General features: G+C 41.4%; 1 protein-coding gene across 1 annotated transcript in view; it reads right to left on the reverse strand.

The window, feature by feature from the left end:
* Positions 1 to 22,590, reverse strand: part of LOC126188960 (beta-parvin) — a 107,913-nt gene extending 85,323 nt beyond the window's left edge. Inside the window, exon 1 of the mRNA XM_049930719.1 lies at positions 22,107 to 22,590. Within this exon, the coding sequence (XP_049786676.1) occupies positions 22,107 to 22,575 (469 nt within the window). The 5' untranslated portion in view covers positions 22,576 to 22,590. The remainder of the gene's footprint in view (positions 1 to 22,106) is intronic.
* Positions 22,591 to 22,856: the final 266 nt, after the last annotated feature.

Genomic DNA, 22,856 nt, shown 5'->3' on the forward strand with positions numbered 1-22,856 from the left:
GTGGTAAGGATGGAATATATGTCGATGGAGTATGTGTAGGACACTTGTCTAACTCATACCACTTCCTCTTGTGAATGCACCGAAGCTAACATGTGTCAGCAGCAGCAAGAACATTAATTTACCGCTCTCCTGTCGTCACTCGTTTCCTTCTGCTACGTTGTCTAGGTTTTACACTACCACTTTCATAACTGTTTGAAGAGGTTCATAAATAATTTTCTAGATGGTTGATATCTATTGGGATATCTTCCTGCATACACTGTACAAGAACGATGTGCATTCTTCCTACACTCTCCATACACGAATAGCTTGTTGGCTTTCTCCACATTAGCAAATTCCATCGCCCAATCACGACCCACTGCTTGTACTATCACTCACTAACTGACTAGCAAGTCCTAATCCACTCAAGGAACACACAAGCATGCAGTAAACAAACATAGCAATATCGTACATAGCAACTATACAAGCTAAATGGCACAAAAAAGTTATTGTGTGGAAACTTTACAAAATTAGATATCTCGTAAACGACTCGCACTCGAATCCTGCAACAAACACCATTGACATTCTAATTCATTGCACTTCTTTTAGTTTGGTAAAATCAATAGACACTGTTCCATTTAATAAAAGCGCATATCTCCACAAAAAATTCACTTTCTAAGTATTATTAGTCTCTTGACTGCCTAACAACATGAGCCCCTGCAAATGGAAAAAAGAACACATTGACACTGGTGTGTCAGACCCACCATACTTGCTCCGGACACTGCGAGAGGGCTGTACAAGCAATGATCACACGCACGGCACAGCGGACACACCAGGAACCGCGCTGTTGGCTGTCGAATGGCGCTAGCTGCGCAGCATTTGTGCACCGCCGCCGTCAGTGTCAGCCAGTTTGCCGTGGCATACAGAGCTCCATCGCAGTCTTTAACACTGGTAGCATGCCGCGACAGCGTGGACGTGAACCGTTTGTGCAGTTGACGGACTTCAAGCGAGGGCATATAGTGGGCATGCGGGAGGCCGGGTGGACGTACCGCCGAATTGCTCAACACGTGGGGCGTGAGGTCTCCACAGTACATCGATGTTGTCGCCAGTGGTCGGCGGAAGGTGCACGTGCCCGTCGACCTGGGACCGGACCGCAGCGACGCACGGAAGCACGCCAAGACCGTAGGATCCTACGCAGTGCCGTAGGGGACCGCACCGCCACTTGCCAGCAAATTAGGGACACTGTTGCTCCTGGGGTATCGGCGAGGACCACCCGGCATCATGGTGTGGGGAGCGATCTCCTACACTGGCCGTACACCACTGGTGATCGTCGAGGGGACACTGAATAGTGCACGGTACATCCAAACCGTCATTGAACCCATCGTTCTACCATTCCTAGACCGGCAAGGGAACTTGCTGTTCCAACAGGACAATGCACGTCCGCATGTATCCCGTGCCACCCAACGTGCTCTAGAAGGTGTAAGTCAACTACCCTGGCCAGCAAGATCTCCGGATCTGTCCCCCATTGAGCATGTTTGGGACTGGATGAAGCGTCGTCTCACGCGGTCTGCACGTCTAGCACGAACGCTGGTCCAACTGAGGCGCCATGTGGAAATGGCATGGCAAGCCGTTCCACAGGACTACATCCAGCATCTCTACGATCGTCTCCATGGGAGAATAGCAGCCTGCATTGCTGCGAAAGGTGGATATACACTGTACTAGTGCCGACATTGTGCATGCTCTGTTGCCTGTGTCTATGTGCCTGTGGTTCTGTCAGTGTGATCATGTGATGTATCTGACCCCAGGCATGTGTCAATAAAGTTTCCCCTTCCTGGGACAATGAATTCACGGTGTTCTTATTTCAATTTCCAGGAGTGTATATATATATATATATATATATATATATATATATATATATATATATATATATATATATATATATGTAATCAATTTAGAGTGAAGAAATTTCCAGAAATCATTTGTCTAGGTAAAATATTTAAGTGATTAACATTGTAATAATACAGGTTAATGTAAGTGCAAAGTGAACCATTGCAAATGTGTAATGCTGGTGCATTAATAACTGGTGTAACTGCAAGAACGTTAAATGCAAGAACGCAACGTACACGAATTGTATTGTACAGGTTCTGGATGTCAGTTTGTGGGAAGGAGTTCCATGCCGGTTGCACTTGGTCAGTCAATACAGGGACGGTTAATGCTGGTTGTGTATGACGCTGGAGTTGACGTCCGATGATGTCCCATATGTGCTCGATTGGAGATCTGGCGAAAGAGAAGGCCAAGTCAGCATGTTGACAAGGCAACATGTAGAGCATGTTGAGTTACAACATCAGTATGTGGCCGAGCATTATCCTGTTGGAAAACACACACTGGAGTGCTGTTCGTGAATGGCAGCATGACAAGTCGAGTCACCAGATTGATGTACAAATTTGCAGTCAGGATGCGTTTGATAACACCAAGACTACTGCTGTCATACGAAATCGCACCCCAGATCATAACTCCAGGAGTAGGCTCAGAGTTTCGAGCACACAGACATGTTGGTTGCAGCCCCTCGACTGGTCTCCTTATAACCAATACACGGCCATCACTGGCACCAGGACAGAAACAGCTTTCAACAGCAAAGACCTCCATCTTGTCTTCCGATGAGCTTTCGCTTGACACCACTGAAGTTGCAATTGGCTGTGGTTTGGGGTCAGTGGAAAGCAGACTGCAAGGTGTCTGGCTCAGAGCTGTCCTTCAAGCGATTTTTAACAGTTCGTTGTGTCACCGGGTTGCCAACTTCTGCTCAGATTGCTGCTACAGATGCAACATTCTCCTGACCACCGCTGCCAGCAGTCATGTACAGTTCCTACATTCCTGCCAAGTCTTTCTGAAATATCGCTGAAGAAACATCCAGCTTCCAGAATGACATTTTTACTCTGCAGCGGAGTGTGCGCCGATATGAAGCTTCTTGGTTGCAGAGTGAAAATCTCATTCTGGAAACGTCCTCCAGGCTGTGGCTAAGCCGTGTCTCCGCAATATCCTTTCTTTCAGGAGTGCTAGTTCTGCATGTTTCGCAGGAGAGCTTCTGTAAAGTTTGGAAGGTAGGAGACGTGGTACTGGCAGAAGTAAAGCCGTGAGGACGGGGCGTGAGTCGTGCTTGGGTAGCTCAGTTGGTAGACCACTTGCCCGCGAAAGGCAAAGGTCCCGAGTTCGAGTCTCGGTCCGGCACACAGTTTTAATCTGCCAAGAAGTTTCATATCGGCGCACACTCCGCTGCAGAGTGAAAATCTCATTCTGGAAACATCCTCCAGGCTGTGGCTAAGACATGTCTCCGTAATATCCTTTCTTTCAGGAGTGCTAGATCTGCATGTTTCTCAGGAGAGTTTCTGTGAAGTTTGGAAGGTAGGAGACGAGATACTGGCAGAATTAAAGCCGTGAGGACGGGGCATGAGTCGTGCTTGGGTAGCTCAGATGGTAGAGCACTTGCCCGCGAGAGGCAAAGGTCCCGAGTTCGAGTCCCGGTCCAGCACACAGTTTTAATCTGCCAACAAGTTTCGAACATCCAGCTTTTTGTGAACCTATTACACGACCTCGTCCAACCTCAGTTAGGTGTTGATAATAGCGTCCTTGTTGCCTTAAAGGCATTCTTGACTAACATCAAGTCACCACATCTAATCTCAAAACATCTAACGCTCACCATATTTACAGCGTATATTTAAAGCAAACATGATTTGCATCCGCATAGTAGTGCTACTAGCGACTCTCTTATATTACCGTCGCAAAACTGGAATGGACGTCCAGACGTCATCTTTCGGATGTAGAAACATGCCTACCAACATTCGTCCATATCGCACACTTTCTTCGTGGTGTAGTAATTTTTTTGGCTGAAAAGTACCTACAATCTTCCTCTGTAACTACCCGCACTGCTACATCATCCTCGTGCTTGGCGATACTTCAAACAGCAAGATGTCGACACGTGAGAAAAATAGAACAGAACTCAGAAGTTCATGTGAGGCGTAAGATGTTTTAATGAACTCACATTAGCACAATTCTGACCAACGTCACCATGGACATGTTACATGATGGAAAGGTAGTAGAAACCACTGTGCCTATATATACATCTGTCTCTACGTGGATACTCTGCAAAGCACATTTAAATGCCTGGCAGAGGTTTCATCGAACCACCTTCACTAATCTCTATTATTCCAATCTCTTACAGTGCACGGAAAGAACGAACAACTATATCTTTCCGTACGAGCTCTGATTTCCGTTATTTTGTCATGGTGATCGTTTCTCCTTATGTAGGTCAGCACCAACAAAATATTTTCGCATTCGGAGCAGAAAGTTGGTGATTGGAATTTCGTAAGAAAATTCCTCCGCAACGAAAAACGCCTTCGTTTTAATTATCTCCATCCCAAATCCTGTATCATTTCAGTGACACTCTATCACCTATTTCGCTATAATACAAAACGTGCTGCCCTTCTTTGAACTTTTCCGTGTACTCTGTCAGTTCTATCTGGTAAGGATCCGATACTGTGCAGAAGTGTTTTAAAGGAGGACGGACAAACATATTGTATGCGTAGTATATGTGTAACATTTTTGAAGTGTCCTTCCAATAAAATGCAGTCTTTGGTTACCCTACCCCACAACATTTTCTAAGTGTTCCTTCCAATTTAAGTTGTTCGTAATTGTGTAAGTAAGCTGTTTAGGTTTTTATGTTGGTAACGCCACGTAGTGCTCTGTATGAAAACCACTGACTGTGCTGTGTGCAGTCTGTGGCTGGTTGGCATTGTTGGAATATTCGCTATTGTAGTGTTGGGCAGTTGGCTGTTAACAGCGTGTAGTGTTGTGCAGTTGGAGGTGAGCTGCCACCAGTGGTGGATGTGGGTGGGGAGATGCCAGAGTTTCGAGCGGATGATCTGGACGTGTGTCCATCAGAAAAGGAAATTTGTTTAATTGGATGTCACAAAATTATATATATATATATATATATATATATATGTATATATATATATAATGACTTTTGAACGCTATTAAGGTAAATACTTTGGTTGTTCTCTATCAAAATATTTCATTTGCTAACTATGCCTATCAGTAGTTAGTGCCTTCAGTAGTTAGAATCTTTTATTTAGCTGGTAGTATTGGCGCTCGCTGTATTGCAGTAGTTCGAGTAACGAAGATTTTTGTGAGGTAAGTGATTCATGAAAGGTATAGGTTATTGTTAGTCAGGGTCATTCTTTTGTAGGGGTTACTGAAAGTCAGATTGCGTTGCGCTAAAAATATTGCGTGTCAGTTTAGTGTTGATCAGAATAAGTAAAGAGAGAAATAACTGAGAACGTTGAGTTTTACTCAGTTGTTTCTCTATCAAATAACGTAAGAGGTTTTCCAGCACTGTCGTTCATAATTTTTCAAAGGGGAAGTTTATATGTCGACCCTTAGCCAGGGATACCTCACTAGAATCTTTTGATTTTTTTCTTGTAGTTTGAGTAATTAGTGTAGTTATTGTTTATTGCTAGCGTGTAGTTGTAGAGATAATCTCCTTTGTAGCTGTAGTTTTTCATTGTTGTACAGTAACACAGTTGTATCATGCATGTAGATCTGCACCAAGTATTTCGCAGCCACACTTGCAATTATTTAGATACAACTTTCAGGGCTATGTTAATGTGTTTTCTTATTTTGCTCTTCAAATTGTGCTTTTCTATGCTATCATGTGAAATGTTTTGACAATTATGGCATGTGAAAAACGTAACACTAGGCTGCAAAGTAAATTGAGAAATGACAGTGAAGATGAGAGTAGTGTGTTAGCGCCTCCGTGTAATGAATTAACAAATATTCAGAATAGTAATTTGGTAACTGTGCTTAGGGAAATGGACCAGGCAGTAAATAATGGTGTAGACAGTGAAACAATTAGTGAACAGGGAAGCATTGTCGATCAGTCGGTTTGCAACAGCTCGCCTCAGGATTCCGAAATGACAGGACAAAATCTTGCAAATACTGTAGATTCAGGTTTTGCGTCCTCACCTTTTTCTCAATTAAGTCAAGAGACATTTTCTGTCTTTCAATATGCGAATGTTGCCGGTGCAAATGCACTGCGGAAAAGCATAGAGGAACAGGTTCCAGACACTAGTACATTATTATTGCAATTATTGCAACAAATGGAACAAAATCAAAAACAATCACAGCAAAAAATGGAACAAAATCAGAAACAAATTAAAGAAACACTTCAACAAACATGTGAAGATTTAACTACTGAGTTGCATAACATCGAATCGAAATGTCAAAAGTCTGTAATGACCTAAAAACACAAATCTGTAAGCATTTTCAACCTATATTTTTGCGGCATGAAAATGCATTAAAGGATCATGAAGCAGCCAAAAAAGAAGTGCAAACCATTGTTCATGAAAATCACGAAACCTTGCGGGCTAAAATTGACTTAGTTGCATCTACCGATTTGGTTACGCAACTTGCAAAAACTCAGGAAAACTTAAAGGGCACAGTAAATAAATGGACACTCTGAAACTTGGTTCAGAAAGAAACACGGAGGAAATCAGTTCATTATCAGAGAAAGTAGTCGAACTTTCGGATCAGCTAAATAATTTATCTACAAAGGCAGATAATAAAAATCTACAAAGGTAGATGACACAGAAGAGTGCGAACAAATTAGGAAATTCAAACAAAAACAGAATCAAATTAATACGCAACACAAAAGAGAAATCCGGGAAGTACAAGATCAGTTGGCACAAGTAATACAAGAATTACATATTTCAGAGGACACTCGCGTTCCAATACGGGAAGAGCGACTTAGAAATACGGAAAAGCCACAAAATAATAACACAGGGCATTGCGGAAATTATGAAAAAAATTGTCAAGGTGCACCGAACTTTGAGATGGAACCGCCGACACGACGTAACAATGACCGATATGCGACTCGCCGTCATGATGACTTTGACTATAAGCTGTTCATTACTACACGTAAATTCAAAACATTTAAGAATTCGGCAACGACATTCATCCACAAGCATGGCTTCATCAATTCTCTCATTGTTTTCCTCCCAAATGGTCATTAGAGCACAGATGAAAATTTATGTGTGGCTACTTAGAGAATGAACCAGCTGTAAGAATGCGATCGGTCATTCACGATTATCACAGTGAAGGAGAATTTTATCATGCTTTCCTCTCAGCATATAGGTCTCAAGCTACTCAAGATCGAGTAAAACATAGCATCATAATGATGAAACATTTCGAGCAATCTGAACTTTCCAGTCCAGTAAAATATTTTGAAGACATGTTGCACAAAAATCAGTACTTGACAAATCCGTACAGCCCCTCAGAACTTATTCGCATTTGGTTAATTAAATTGCCTGAACATTTATGACATATTATTTTTACAGGACGTTGCAAAGACGACATTGAAGCTTTTCAGGGACTCTTACAAGAATTGGAAATTGACACTGACAATCGCGGGACGCGAAACCAGGAAAACAACAATTACATGTCACATCTGTCACAATTCTGTAACAACAGAAATAATAACTGGACATGACAAGACTACTCTTACAACGCAAATCGTGACCAAAACAGACACCACCCGTATGGCAACCGTTGGCAGAGTAATAATAATTACAGGGAAAGGTCACATCTCCGCCGTAATGACTATGGCAGAGACAATCAGAGAAACAGACAATATGGGAACCAAAATAATTGTTATCAAGAGAGACAGAATAACTTCAGACGCAACGGTTCACCACACAGTTACGACTCAGGGAGAAACTCTCCACCACGTAACCAACAAGAAAGAAACTACCGACATAACGACAGACGATATAATCATAACGACAGACCTGAATTTCATCAGAACTGGCGGGATTCAAACAGGGCAAGGCCCTATCGACAAGGTGAATGACTCGTGCCGCAGGCAGCCACATACGCCGGCTGGCTCAAGTAAAATAACATAGGCGCTAACTTTGAGAAAAATTTTATCATTCTTTACCGATGTATACAACATGATTCCAGAATGAGATTTTCACTCTGCAGCGGAGTGTGCTCTGATATGAAACTTCCTGGCAGATTAAAACTGTGTGCCCGACCGAGACTCGAACTCGGGACCTTTGCCTTTCGCGGGCTCTGCTGCAGAGTGAAAATCTCATTCTGGAAACATCCCCCAGGCTGTGGCTAAGCCATGTCTCCGCAATATCCTTTCTTTCAGGAGTGCTAGTTCTGCAAGGTTCGCAGGAGAGCTTCTGTAAAGTTTGGAAGGTAGGAGACGAGATACTGGCAGAAACAAAGCTGTGAGACCGGGCGTGAGTCGTGCTTCGGTAGCTCAGATGGTAGAGCACTTGCCCACGAAAGGCAAAGGTCCCGAGTTCGAGTCTCAGTCGGGTACACAGTTTTAATCTGCGAGGAAGTTTTATACAACATGATAATTGCGTTGGAGTTGAAACTCTGCATAGTTGGAGGAGTAAAGGTTTACACCACATTTCACATGTAAAACCGTTTATTGAGAGATAATCTGCTTTTTAACTTAGTCTTTGCCATAAAATTTTTCACTTCACGTACTTCACGTACACTTTTTCACACTTATAAACTGGTAATATGCAACAATGTTTTGAACTTAACTATCCAGGCAAGAACCTAGGGAACTTATTTAGATAGTAATTACGAATGTGTTGTTATACTATTATTGTGTGCACGTTCTTGCTTGTTGGTTGCACGATTATGTAACGACTTACATACTTAGAACATCTACTGCTAATGAGACTTTAATGCAACATTTTGGTTTACTTGAAAAGACATTCTTTATTTAAAGTACTTTCTGAGAGATTACAGATGACTTAGCATTTGGTTTGTTTGACAGCTACGCAATTATATCACGATGTTACTAATGAGTGACACAATTTATATTATTGCTTTTGCGCTGTATCTGTTTCTTGTCAGCACAGTTTTTCTGTATTCTTCTGGAAAGTGAAACAAGTTTTAGTAGTAACTTTTGTGTTATAGCTACAGTGTGACAGCCTTTTCCATAGCACAATACATTTCAGCACTTTCTTGATCACGGCAATGAGTGTAATAACTATGATATCTATACGCATAGCATTTCACTTTCGCTTATAATGAGGTAAGTACATTGACTTTTGCAAAACTTTCCTCGTGTACAACGGCAACTAGGACACGTGGCACATTTTTACCGTTAACCAATGACAGAAATTATCTTACAGCAAGATGTACAGTTTGGCGATACAGGAAACGCATTTGAGTGATTAATTTTTGTACTTAAAACATTTTTTTGAAAGATTCTCTAATTACGAATATACAAGGATGCTTTTCAGTGATACATTTCATTCGATTGCTGTGATCTGTTACACCTGAGGGTATAATTACATTAATCCTCAGGGGGTACACGTTTACTTTGTGTACTAAGCGTGTGGCAAACGCTAGGAGCCCTAGCTGATGTGGTATTTGCTTATACAACTTTACACATCGGTATCATATTTCTCTAGCACAGAATTACACAGCCATCTGATTATTTAACAAAGAGAAAAAGGTTTTTTTACTATGTCAGTGACACATATTTATGTAATTACACAGTTAAATTTATTCACACTTATGAAATTGTATTTTTACTTTGTGAACTGTTCATATTTTTTGGAACCATTGTGATACTATGAGAGCTTTGAATGCTATATTTTGTATGGGATCATGATCTTTGAAGCATGTTTGAGGTAGATGACTTCATTGAAACGAGCAGAGAGCAATTTTTTAATGTTTTGTGATAATTTAAGAAAGCTACGACGTTTTTGAGATTTGATTGAGGTGTTATGATGTTATTACTGCGACGACGATGTGTATTGTGATGTCGCGGTGTGGTTGTGATCATTATGAAGGGTGAGTGTGTGTGTGTGACTGTGAGTACCACTATGCTAACAGAAATTTTGGGCATTTTTTATATGAGACTGTCACTGTAGCAGAAACTGCTATTGTAAATATTTCAGTAAGGAAGTTAGGTGACCTTGACGTAATGCGTTGTGGGCGCCCAACTGCACGACAGTTGCCTGGAGAAAAAGCCACCAGTGTGGGCCTTTCAGAGGCACAGGTGGAGAAAAACGAAGCCATTAACCTCGATATTGACATTCCTTTGTAGAAAGCATCGCAAATACAACACGCTCATACTTGAAAACATACGACTACAGTTTGGAGCTCGTACTTTCTGATATTTTCTGAAATGCCTAATGAAATGATGAGAAATATTTTACGTCTATACACCTGATTATGACTGTCTGTCTTGTTGAGAGATTTTTTCACTGCCTTAGGAGATGCTATATAGCTAGTGAATGACGTTTCATGCTTTGCTTTATATATATATATATATATATATATATATATATATATATGCCTATTTTGTTTAATATCTAGTTTCTAGCTGCACTGTAGCATTGTTTGAAATAAAATTTAATATATGTACAAATAGAAATGTTTTCTTTCTACAGACCCAGTAAATAATAATTTTCTGATCTACTTTCTTTAAAAAAGGGAGCACAAATAGACATCTCTCTTCACAGGAAATGAATACATAATTTTTTCGACGATTTGGTAACTTGTTTGGTAGAGTAAGTTATTGTGATGTATCACTCTAGTGTTAAGATGTGACATAGGTATTAAGGTGTAAATAGACATTTCCTTTATCTTTACTGTAATATTTTTTCTGCTTGAGCTTTGTCATGTTTAGGTATAAGTTATTGCATTTGCTGCGGCTATTTGCCTGGCATAATTGTACTGTATTTCACTTTGTATTACTATGCTAAGCCAGTTTTACTACTGATTTATTTGTCTTATTGCTGCACATTCCCTTATATTAGTTGTAACATTGCATTTGCTTTGGTAATTCATATTTGTTGCTGCTTCCTTTGCCACTTTGCATTTTTTCCTCATTCTTGTTTGCGTTAATTGTTTTGTACTGCTGCATTGCCTCATTCTCTAGTATATACACTCCTGGAAATGGAAAAAAGAACACATTGACACCGGTGTGTCAGACCCACCATACTTGCTCCGGACACTGCGAGAGGGCTGTACAAGCAATGATCACACGCACGGCACAGCGGACACACCAGGAACCGCGGTGTTGGCCGTCGAATGGCGCTAGCTACGCAGCATTTGTGCACCGCCGCCGTCAGTGTCAGCCAGTTTGCCGTGGCATACAGAGCTCCATCGCAGTCTTTAACACTGGTAGGATGCCGCGACAGCGTGGACGGGAACCGTATGTGCAGTTGACGGACTTTGAGCGAGGGCGTATAGTGGGCATGCGGGAGGCCGGGTGGACGTACCGCCGAATTGCTCAACACGTGGGGCGTGAGGTCTCCACAGTACATCGATGTTGTCGCCAGTGGTCGGCAGAAGGTGCACGTGCCCGTCGACCTGGGACCGGACCGCAGCGACGCACGGATGCACGCCAAGACCGTAGGATCCTACACAGTGCCGTAGGGGACCGCACCGCCACTTCCCAGCAAATTAGGGACACTGTTGCTCCTGGGGTATCGGCGAGGACCATTCGCAACCGTCTCCATGAAGCTGGGCTACGGTCCTGCACACCGTTAGGCCATCTTCCGCTCACCCCCCAACATCGTGCAGCCCGCCTCCAGTGGTGTCGCGACAGGCGTGAATGGAGGGACGAATGGAGACGTGTCGTCTTCAGCGATGAGAGTCGCTTCTGCCTTGGTGCCAATGATGGTCGTATGCGTGTTTGGCGCCGTGCAGGTGAGCGCCACAATCAGGACTGCATACGACCGAGGCACACAGGGCCAACACCCGGCATCATGGTGTGGGGAGCGATCTCCTACACTGGCCGTACACCACTGGTGATCGTCGAGGGGACACTGAATAGTGCACGGTACATCCAAACCGTCATCGAACCCATCGTTCTACCACTCCTAGACCGGCAAGGGAACTTGCTGTTCCAACAGGACAATGCACGTCCGCATGTATCCCGTGCCACCCAACGTGCTCTAGAAGGTGTAAGTCAACTACCCTGGCCAGCAAGATCTCCGGATCTGTCCCCCATTGAGCATGTTTGGGACTGGATGAAGCGTCGTCTCACGCGGTCTGCACGTCCAGCACGAACGCTGGTCCAACTGAGGCGCCAGGTGGAAACGGCATGGCAAGCCGTTCCACAGGACTACATCCAGCATCTCTACGATCGTCTCCATGGGAGAATAGCAGCCTGCATTGCTGCGAAAGGTGGATATACACTGTACTAGTGCCGACATTGTGCATGCTCTGTTGCCTGTGTCTATGTGCCTGTGGTTCTGTCAGTGTGATCATGTGATGTATCTGACCCCAGGAATGTGTCAATAAAGTTTCCCCTTCCTGGGACAATGAATTCACGGTGTTCTTATTTCAATTTCCAGGAGTGTATTTCGGAGCTCAGTAGATTTAAGTTAGCTTAAGAGGGGGATACTATATAAGAAACTAAGTATGAAGAACTGGGAAAGACCGCATTGAGAAGATATAAGAAAAAGGTTTGGCCAAAAAGGTAGTGTACAATGAAGAATAATTAGTTTGAAAGAGGATATGAATAGCATACAGAAAGCATGCATAGATAGGACTTTTTGGAATAATGGTGAACTAAGGGAGATCTCCGAGAAGCAAAGAAAATTTTGTTTGCAAATCAAATACTATAAATATTGCAGTACCAAATGTTGTCCTGAAAACAAAACCTTCCCTTTCCTTTTGTGTTATTCCGCTATATGTCTGTGTACCCTTGTGTATTTGTGTTCTTCCTGTCTTTATGTGTTTGTCTGATAAGAGTTATGTTGTAGAATTTTTCTACTACTAAGCTACATTCACTATGATGAGGAATACTGTTATCCTCAAATACTTTGGAAAAATGTTTAGATTTTATTTGCTCTGTTATGTTTTCCTTTAATGATCATATGTCAAATTAATCTTTGAATATTCTCATTTATTTACTTATGTCATAATTTCTGTAACACTGATGTATTTGCTTATTTCTATTCTTTTGTAACGCTACAAATGGTATCTGTATTATTATGGTCTTTAATGATGTATTTTGTACCATTTTAACTGTATTCTCATGTCATAAAATTGAATAACGCCAGTTCCTCAAATTAAGTATATAGTAGGGTTACTGCACACGTTTATGTTGGTCACAGTATATGCACAATATGTGAGAAAAAAGGGGGACTGTTAGTGCTCGCACATGTGTTGATAATTCAGCAAGGGACTGGTTGACAGAACTGCTGGTTCTAACGACATTCCAAAAAGTATGTGAATGCACAAGTGGTGGTTTATGGACTTGATATATTATCCATAAGACTCGTCGATGGTGATTGTGAAACCGCACAGTTGTAATGGATGGCTGCTGGCCATCTCTACAAGAACTGCAGTGGGTCTGCTCTGTGATGACCTACCTACCAATATTCTTCAAAACTTCGACTCACTCTGCTATGGGTTCGCTTTGTTGTGGCCCATTACCTGTCTGCATGTCAAGAGTCAGCAACAACACTACTTCTTCAAGACTGCATGGAAATCCACTACTTCCGTGTGCATTTTCTTTTACTGCTTATATGTTGTACTACTGTGATGAATGATCAGGACTGTCTTTATCGGCTGTGAGGACAATTTTTGACCAACAGTGTATCAATAAGTGTGTGCATTTGATATATTTATTACCGTTAATATAAAAAAATAGCAAATATGTAGTGGCCATTGCCCAAAACAATTTGTAAATTTTTGTGGGGAGCATTGGGGCTATATAAGTAAGCTGTTTAGATTTTTATGTTGGTAAGACCCCGTAGTGCTCTGTATGAAAATCACTGACTGTGCTGTATGCAGTCTGTGGCTGGTTGGCATTGTTGGAATATTCGCTATTGTAGTGTTGGACAGTTGGATGTGAACAGCACATAGTGTTGGGCAGTTGGAGAGGAGCTGCCACCAGTGGTGGATGTGGGGGGAGAGACAGAAGTTTAATGGATTCCTTTTAGCACTCATGTGGACGACCTCACACTTTTAGTTATTTAGGGTCAACTGCCAATTTTCGTACCAAAAAGATATCTTTTCTAAATCTTTTTGCAATTTGTTTTGATCTCCTGATGTCTTAACTAGCCAATAACCGACAGCGTCATCTGCAAACAATCTAAGATATCTGCTCAGATTGTCTCCCAAATCGTTTGTATAGATAAGGAACAGCAAAGGGCCTATAACACTACCTTGGGGAACGCCAGAAATCACTTCTGTTTTACTTTATGACTTTCTGTCAATTTCTACAAACTGTGACCTCTCTGACAGGAAATCACGAATCCAGTCACATAACTGAAACGATATTCCATAAGCACGCAACTTCACTACAAGCCGCTTGTGTGGTACAGTATCAAAAGCCTTCCAGAAATCCATAAATACGGAATCAATTTGAAATCCCTTGTCAATAGCACTCAACACTTCATGCGAGTAAGGAGCTAGCTGTGTGTCACAAGAAAGATGTTTTCTAAATCCGTACTGACTGCCTGTCAATAGATCGTTTTCTTCGAGGTAATTCATAATTTTCTATCACAATATATGTCCCAAGATTCTGCTGCATATCGACATTAATGATACGGGCCTGTAATTTAGTGGATTACCCCTACTACCTTTCCTGAATACTGGTGTGACCTGAGCAACTTCCCAGTCTTTGTGCACGGATCTTTCGACGAGCGAACGGTTGTATATGATTTAACTATCATGGAGCTATTGCATCAACATACTCTGAAAGGAAGCTAACTGGTAAACAGTTTGGACCAGAAGACTTGCTTGTACTTATACCTGCGTCTCACATCCTCTGCAGTGGAGGCCAGAACAGCGATACTCAGCGTTGAAATCACATGGATTTCTTACAGATGACGCAGGAAAACATTTCAGACACATCACTGCTAACAATAGACACGAAAAGGCCTCAGGCCTCAGGAGATGGCATGAGGGGTGTCAATGAAACCATGCTTTCTCTTGGGGCGTTCATTACCACACATTTCGCTGTCGAAAAATGAAAGTTCGCACAACAGGACGAAGTTCTTCACAACCTTGGACACTGTTGACACGACCTCCCAGACGATTCAGTCCTTCTCTCAGGACATGCTGGGGCTGCAACCCACTGAATGTGGTCTGTCCCGTTCCGAGTGTAGCCTGACCACAATTTTACTTAAAAATGAACATGGATAGTCCTAACTACAATAAACTTCCTTTTTTTATAGGCTTGACACCAAGATGGGAGACGGTGACTGTGAACGAAGCAGGGGCCAAACTCTAAGAACGCTAACTGAGCAGCCTTTGTGGAGTCTAGCGCCGGCACCATTCACAGTCACCGTCTGCCATCTTGGTGTCAGATCTGAAGATTGTCTAAAACAGACCGAAACCGGTAACTTCACAAAGAAGTTCATTTTTAAGTAATAAAGAAACCGTTGTGCTCCAGGAGAAATGTTCTAAAAAATTAGTGACCACAATTTTTGCTCTTGTATATAGTGTGGAAACACTAATGACCAAACAAAATAATTTCTCGAAATCTGACTGTGAGCAGAAATAGCAAAGGGTGTTTATGCTCTTTCAGCCCTTCTATATTGTTTTCTCCTGGGATGTATGCAGTTAGGGGTGCAACACGGAAATGAGCGTGAATAAAACAGCAATGGAGCTCTTGAAGACCCCCCAGTTCACCTATACATAAGCACCGGCGGGACAGGCAGCCCTTTCGACACCCATCAGCATTTGTATGTGACCAGCAGTGTAAAAGATTGCGAAGCACGTCATCCAGGTACTCATTGCACTGCGCACTACCGTTTTCGACTGAAATGTATGGGAATGAACGCCCCAAAGGAACTTTAGGCCACCCATTGAGGCCTTTTTGTGTCGATTCTGAGAGATGGTGTGTATGAAACGTTTTCCTGGACCTCAGTTCTGTTCCCTACCGCAGAAACTTCACGAGAAGATGTGAGATGTGACTAATTGGGGGGGGGGGGGGGGGGGAGGGTGACGACCTTCCCGTCGTGTCACACGTCCACAGTGGCATTGGGTAAAATAGTGGTGAAATTTCGTACATATGTGACATCATTAACCCACATCACACGAACTTCTGAGCTCTGGCCTTTTTTTCATGTGTGTCAACAACTCACTGTTTGAAGGGCCGCCCGACTGAGTGCGGAACAACTTTTTATCATAAAAGTTGTTCCACGTTGGGAATTGGATGTACAATAATTCACCAGATAAAAGTTAAAAGAATGAAAATTCCAAAAGCTTTGAAATATAAACTCAATTTTTTTCTTGGAGCAAAGCTTTCACACAATAAACCTTTTTTTAAAAAAAAGTCCATAAGTGCCAACTAAACTCTTAATAAAAATTCAGTTATGACTATGTGGACCTAGGGTGGTCTTGGAGGGACTAAAAGGAGGAAAAATCTCTATCTGTGGCTTGATCTGGGAATTCCTTGGTCAGAGTCTAGTGCTCCGTTTGCTCGACCACCATAACCACATATGTTTATAAAAGCAGATAAAAGTTCACTTGACACCTTCCTAAGAGGCAGTCTCCGTTCCTTTCAAACTATCTATGTAAGTGTACCCAAGATGTGGCTTAAATTCGAAGAAATAGTATTGACAGCAGTTGAGAGATTCATGCCAAATAAATTAATTAGAGACGTAACAGATCTCCCATGGTATACAAAACAAGTCAGGACAATGTCGCAGAAGAAACGAGAAACAATAACAAATTTAAATGAATGCAATATCTCCAAGATTTCCTGTGTCACACAGAAGCTCGAAATCTGATGTACAACCAGCTTAATATCTGGAATGAGATTTTCACTCTGAAGCGGAGTGTGCGATGGTATGAAACTTCCTGGCAGATTAAAACTGTGTGCTGGACCGAGACTCGAACTCGGGACCTTTGCCTTTTGCGGGAAAGTGCTCAACCATCTGAGCTACCCCTGCACTACTCACACACCGTCCTCACAGCTTTACTTCTGCCAGTTCCTCGTCTCCTACCTTCCAAACGTCTCCTGCGAACGTTGCAGAACTATCACTCCTGAAAGAAAGGATATTGCGGAGACATGGCTTAGCCAAAACCTTGTGGATGTTTCCAGAATGAGATTGTCACTCTACAGCGGAGTGTGCGCTGATATGAAACTTCCTGGCAGGTTAAAACTGTGTGCCAGACCGAGACTCGAACTCGGGACCTTTGCCTTTCGCGGGCAAGTGCTCTAACATCCGAGCTACCCATGCACGACTCACACCCCCTCCTTACATCTTTACTTCTGCCAGTATCTCGTCTCCTACCTTCCCAACTTTACAGAAGCTCTCCTGTGAACCTTGCAGAAGTAGCACTCCTGAAAGAAAGGGTATTGCGGAGACATGGCTTAGCTGGAAACATTCCCAAGGCTTCAGCCAAATACTTATTTCTAGAAACATGACCTTATCTGCAACAGACAGTTTGGATTCTAACATGGTAAAAGTACGGCAAACGCTATCACTGAAGTTGTTAACCAGGTGTTAACTGCATTTGAAAATAAGGATCTAGTATCTGTTGCACTCTGTGATCTCAGCAAAGACATGTTATTTGCAAAACTAGAATTTTATGGCATAAGAAACACATCTTTAGCTCTAATCATGTCATATTTAAGGAATAGTAGACACGTTAGTCTCAATTAAAAATAGATGCTCTTCGTTGAAGGAAGCTTCAGACTTGAGTGCCACAGAGGTGTCTATGTTCCAGTACTTTCATCATTACAGTTAACGATTTACCATACTAGGTACGAGGCAATTCAGTAGTGTATTATGCAGGTGACACACTACTCAATACATACCATGACATCAGGCAACATACGAAAAGTTAGATTTAGAAATGAATTGATTTTCTTCTAATCAATGTGTCTGTGATCCTAATAAAACACTTGTACTAATTCAGAGGTAAACTAAAGCTGTAAAAAATAAACCAGTAATATTTTTAGGTTGTCATGTTGATTTCAAATTATGGAGGTAGGGACATATTAGCCATGTCTGCAAGTGAATAGCAAGAGTGTGCATCTCAATTGGAAACTGGGAGCTGTAGTCACTTATGAGTACCTGAAGGTGGACTATTGTAGACTATTTCAGTCACATGTTTCCTATGGCCTTCTGATATAGGATGTTCCTGTTATTTCACTAAAATTCTGAAAATTAAAAAAAACTAATCAAAATAATGCAAAGTGAAACCTAAGGAGCACAAACGACCCCACTTTATCAAGCTCAACATATTGACTGTTGTAAATGTATACATTTATATATAGCTTTGCTTTATGTCAAAAGCAACTTAAATGAGAATATACAAAGAGAATGTATACCTTCACAACACAGGACAGAAACAGGATTTTTCATATACCATGACACATACTGACGAAGGCTACAACCACACACAAAATAAGCATTTCCTATATGTAGCTGATCCTTGTGCTGTAATATAATCAAAGGTCGGATTTATGACTCGTTACTGAAAAACGCATTTTACAAGAAAGTAGAACTATCTGAGATAAACATTATCAACGCTAGTTTACAAGAATATTTCTAAAAGAAGTGGAATTAAATTATAAGAATTTCTCTGTAAAATTGTTATTAATTGTATAGTTATGTCTTAACACATTTCGCTGTAAGTGGTCAATATTGACCAAAGGATTGAACTGAATTTCTTTTGGAGTATACTGTTGTAAGAACTCCATATTTAATAACCACATACAAACGCTCACTCGAAGATCTGTACCTAAGGACTGGAAAGTGGTACAGGTCAATCTAACACGCAAGGTCAAGATCAGGGATGTAAAGTAGAAACAGTACCTTTCCATTTTCGAAAAAAAATTTGACTCTCTAACACAGTTATGTTTATTGTCAAAAGTACAATTGAATGGGGTATCAAGTGAAATTTCGATTAGATTGAGGGTTTCTTGGTAGGGAGGAAGTGGCATGTTATCTTGGTTGGAGAGTCATTGACAAAAGTAAAAATAGCTTTAATGTGTCCCAGAGAAGTGTGCAGACACCCTTGCTGTTTGTGTTTATATTGTTGGTCTTGTGGATAATGTTAACAATAACTTCAAACTTTTTGCAAACGATGTAGTTATTTCTAATGAAGCACTATCTGAAAAAATCCGGATAAATATTCAGTGGATTCTTGAAAAAATATCAAAGTAGTCAAGGATTGGAAATCTTCTTTAAATATTCAGAAATCTAAAACTGTGTGCTTTTTAAAACTAAGAAACGTAGTTTCCTATGAGCACAGTTTATAAGAGTCACTATTGGGATCGGTCTACTCATACAAATACCTGGATGTAGCTCTTTCTAGGTATATGACATGGAAAGATCACACTGGTTCAGTTGTAGGTAAAGCAGGTGGCAATCTTCGCTTTATTGATAAAACTAGGGAAATGGAATCAGTCCACAAAGAAAATTGCTTACAAATCACTTGTGTGACTTTCCTAGAATACTGCTCAAGTTTGTAGCATCCATACCAAATAGGACTAACAGGGGATGCTGAACACACACAAAGAAAGATTGCACATATGGTATCTGGTTTGTCTGACCAATGGGAAAGGGTCACAGATGCTGAAGAAGCTTAACTGCCTGATACTGAAGATAGACGGGAAACCTCCAGAGAAAGTCTACATCCAAATTTCAAGAAACTATTTTAAATGATGAAATCTAGAAATATCTACAACCTCCGTGTATCCAACTCGTAGCGATTGTGAAGATAAGATTAGATTAATTACAGCACACATGGACTCATTTATACAGTCATTCTTCTCGCACATCACGCTTGAAGTGAATAGGTCGAAGTCCTATTAACTGTATAATGAGGTGTACCCTCTTTCATGTGCTTCAGAGTGCTTTGCAGAAAATGGGTGTAGATCCAGAAGAAAGGAAATAGAAGTGATCTGCTAAGTTATAGATTCATATCACTGGCATCAGTTCGCAGTACGATTTAGAAACACACACTGTGTTTGAACATTATGAAATCCTCTATGAAAACCATCTATACATCATAGACAACAAGGATTCAGTAAATATCGTTTCTAACGAAACACAGCTGGCTCTCTATTCACATAAACTAATGAATGCTATCGCCAGTGGATCCCAAGTTGATTCTATATTTCTAAATTTTTCGAAGGTTTTTGCAAGTTCCTCACAAGCAGCTTCTAACGAAATTTCCTGACTGTAGAGCATCGTCACAGTTGTGTGGCTGGATTGTGGTTTTCTGTCAGAAAGGTATAGTTTATTGTAACTGATGAAAAATCATCGAGTGAAATGGAAGTTGTTTCTGGCGTTCCCCGAGGTAGTGTTATAGGTCCTTTGCAGTTCCTATTCTATATAAACGATTTAGGACGTAATCTGAGCAGCCCTTTTAGATTGTTTGCACATGATACTGTCGTTTATCGTCTAGCCTAAAGTCGCCGAAAGAACAAAACCGACTGCAAATGATTTAGGCGAAAAACGTGTATGGTGCGAAAAGTGGCAACTGATCATAAACAACAAAAAGTGTGATACCTTCCACATGAGTACTAAAAACAACCATAACGTTTCAGTTACATAATGAATCACGCAAATTTAAAGGTTGTCTATTTAAATAAATACCTTGGAATTACGATCACTAACAACTTAAACAGGAACCATGACACGGAAAATGTTGTGGGAAAGGCAAACCAAGGACTACGTTTTATTGGCACAACACTTTCGAGATGCAACAAATCTACTAAAAAGACTGTGTACACCTCCCTTTTTGTCCTCTTTTGGTGTATTGCGCACGGTATGGGATCTTTACCAGATAGGCTTGGTGGAAGATATCAGAAAAGTTCAAAGAAGGGCACACGTTTTACATTATCGCGAAAGAAGGATGAGAGTGTCGTGAATATGATACTTGATTTGGGGTGGCAATCATTAAAGCAAAGGCGTTTTTCTTGCCGGTGGGATTTTTTCACGAAATTTCAATCGTCAGCTTTCTCCTCCGAACGAGTACGCCCCGATAGCTCAGTGGTCACCGGGACGGAATGCCGTCCTATGGGCCCAGGTTCGATTCTTGGCTGGGTCGGAGATTTTCTCCGCTCAGGGACTGGGTGTTGTGTTGTCTTCATCGTCATTTCATCCCCATTCGGCGCGCAGGTCGCCCAATGTGGCGTCGAATGTAATAAGACCTGCACCAAGGCGGCCGGACCTGCCCCACAAGGGGCCTCCCGGCCAATGACGCCAAACGCTCATTTTCATTTTCCTCCGAATGAGAAAATATGTTGTTGACTCCCACCTACCTATGGAGTTATGATCGTCGTAGTACAATGATTGAAATCAGAGCTTACACGGAAAGATTTAGGTACTTGATTTTCCCACGTGCTATTCGAAAGTGAAACGGTAGTGATACTGTCTGAATTTGGTTCGTTGAACCCTCGGCCAAACACTGAAGTGTGAATCGCAGAGTAGTCATTTAGATGTAAATGTACCTCAGATATAAAATATTATTTGTAAAGATAAATACAGCAAAGACAAATTGCTCTAGTGGTATTAATTCACACATGATTTTCTCGTTATCATATATGAGCCTCAATAACATTGGAAAAATCTATGTAAAAAATAGCTTTGCTGCATCACGCTGTAATAGAAAGCACGAAAACAAGTAAGTTTCCTAGAAATAACACAAAGAAAGATAACAGGAAGAGTGCATATAACATGCACATGAATAGATGTAATCTTAGATGTTAGTCCGTTCTACCTACAAACGAGACGCATCTAAATACTGCACAAATCGGAGCTTGTCGTAAAGGAGATAGTGGGTAATGCATTTTAATGTAATAACTCCACATGTCAAACATTCGGAAGAATTTAGTTACTCATCACGTTTCGACAGATCACTGCAGCGTAAGACATAGCATGAGACATAGTCACCACTGGCAGCCATATTGATTTTTTTTATAATGTAGTACAGTCTATTTAAGAAACACGTAGAAACATTTACACAACGTATAGTGTAATATTAATTCCTGAAGCTTCATCTACTGCTAGCAGAATGTTTACATTTTTGCATAGTTAACGTCAAACACGTCAATTACACCATATGAAATGAAGATTTACCGATATGCTCATTACTTGTGAATCACATACCTTTCAGTGTCCCAACTGATTCGCAGTGACTGTTTCTGTATTTTGAATTTTCTTTCTCGTCGGATTTCTGTCCTCGTTCTGGTGCCTCCTTATCTTCCTTTTGTTCAGGCTTCTCTTCCACGTCACTTTTAACTGCCAGTACGACATAATCAGGTTCTTCTGTCTCACTGCTTGGAGCTTGTTCTTGCGTACTGTTGACTTCTGTCGGTGTGGTTTCATCCGAGCTTTTCTTAAGTTTGAACTTTTCGTTTTCATCTTGCACTACTTGCTGTGTATGACCCTGTGTTTCACACTGTTTGTTTTGGGGAATTTTAGGAGTAACGTCTATTACACGAGGCGGCTGCGGCTTGTCATCTTCACCTTCATCCTCGTATTCAGAAGCTGTGGGAGAAGCTGGCTGCACGCGCATTTCAATGGACGACTGACGGTACAGTGTCCGAGATACGGGCATTTCCAGTTCACCCTCCATAGCGCTCAACGTAATCAGCGCGACTGGTGCAGCAGTTTATCTGCGTGTGTCATACAGGAAGAGAACCGATATAGGCGGCCGCAGCTTCCGCGACGACGCCCATATTAGGAGTCCATGGAAACAATATATACAAAACTTCACAAGAGACATACATTTTGAGTATTATCGGTAGTACAGATTCATCATACTACACTGCTTTAGTGAAATTATACCAAAGTCATTGAAACTGGCGCAAAAGTAGAAAAAATGCGATCAATTAAGGGAATGCCGTCTGTACCATC

This window comes from Schistocerca cancellata, chromosome 5 (genome assembly GCF_023864275.1).
Source record: "Schistocerca cancellata isolate TAMUIC-IGC-003103 chromosome 5, iqSchCanc2.1, whole genome shotgun sequence".
NCBI lineage: Eukaryota > Metazoa > Arthropoda > Insecta > Orthoptera > Acrididae > Schistocerca > Schistocerca cancellata.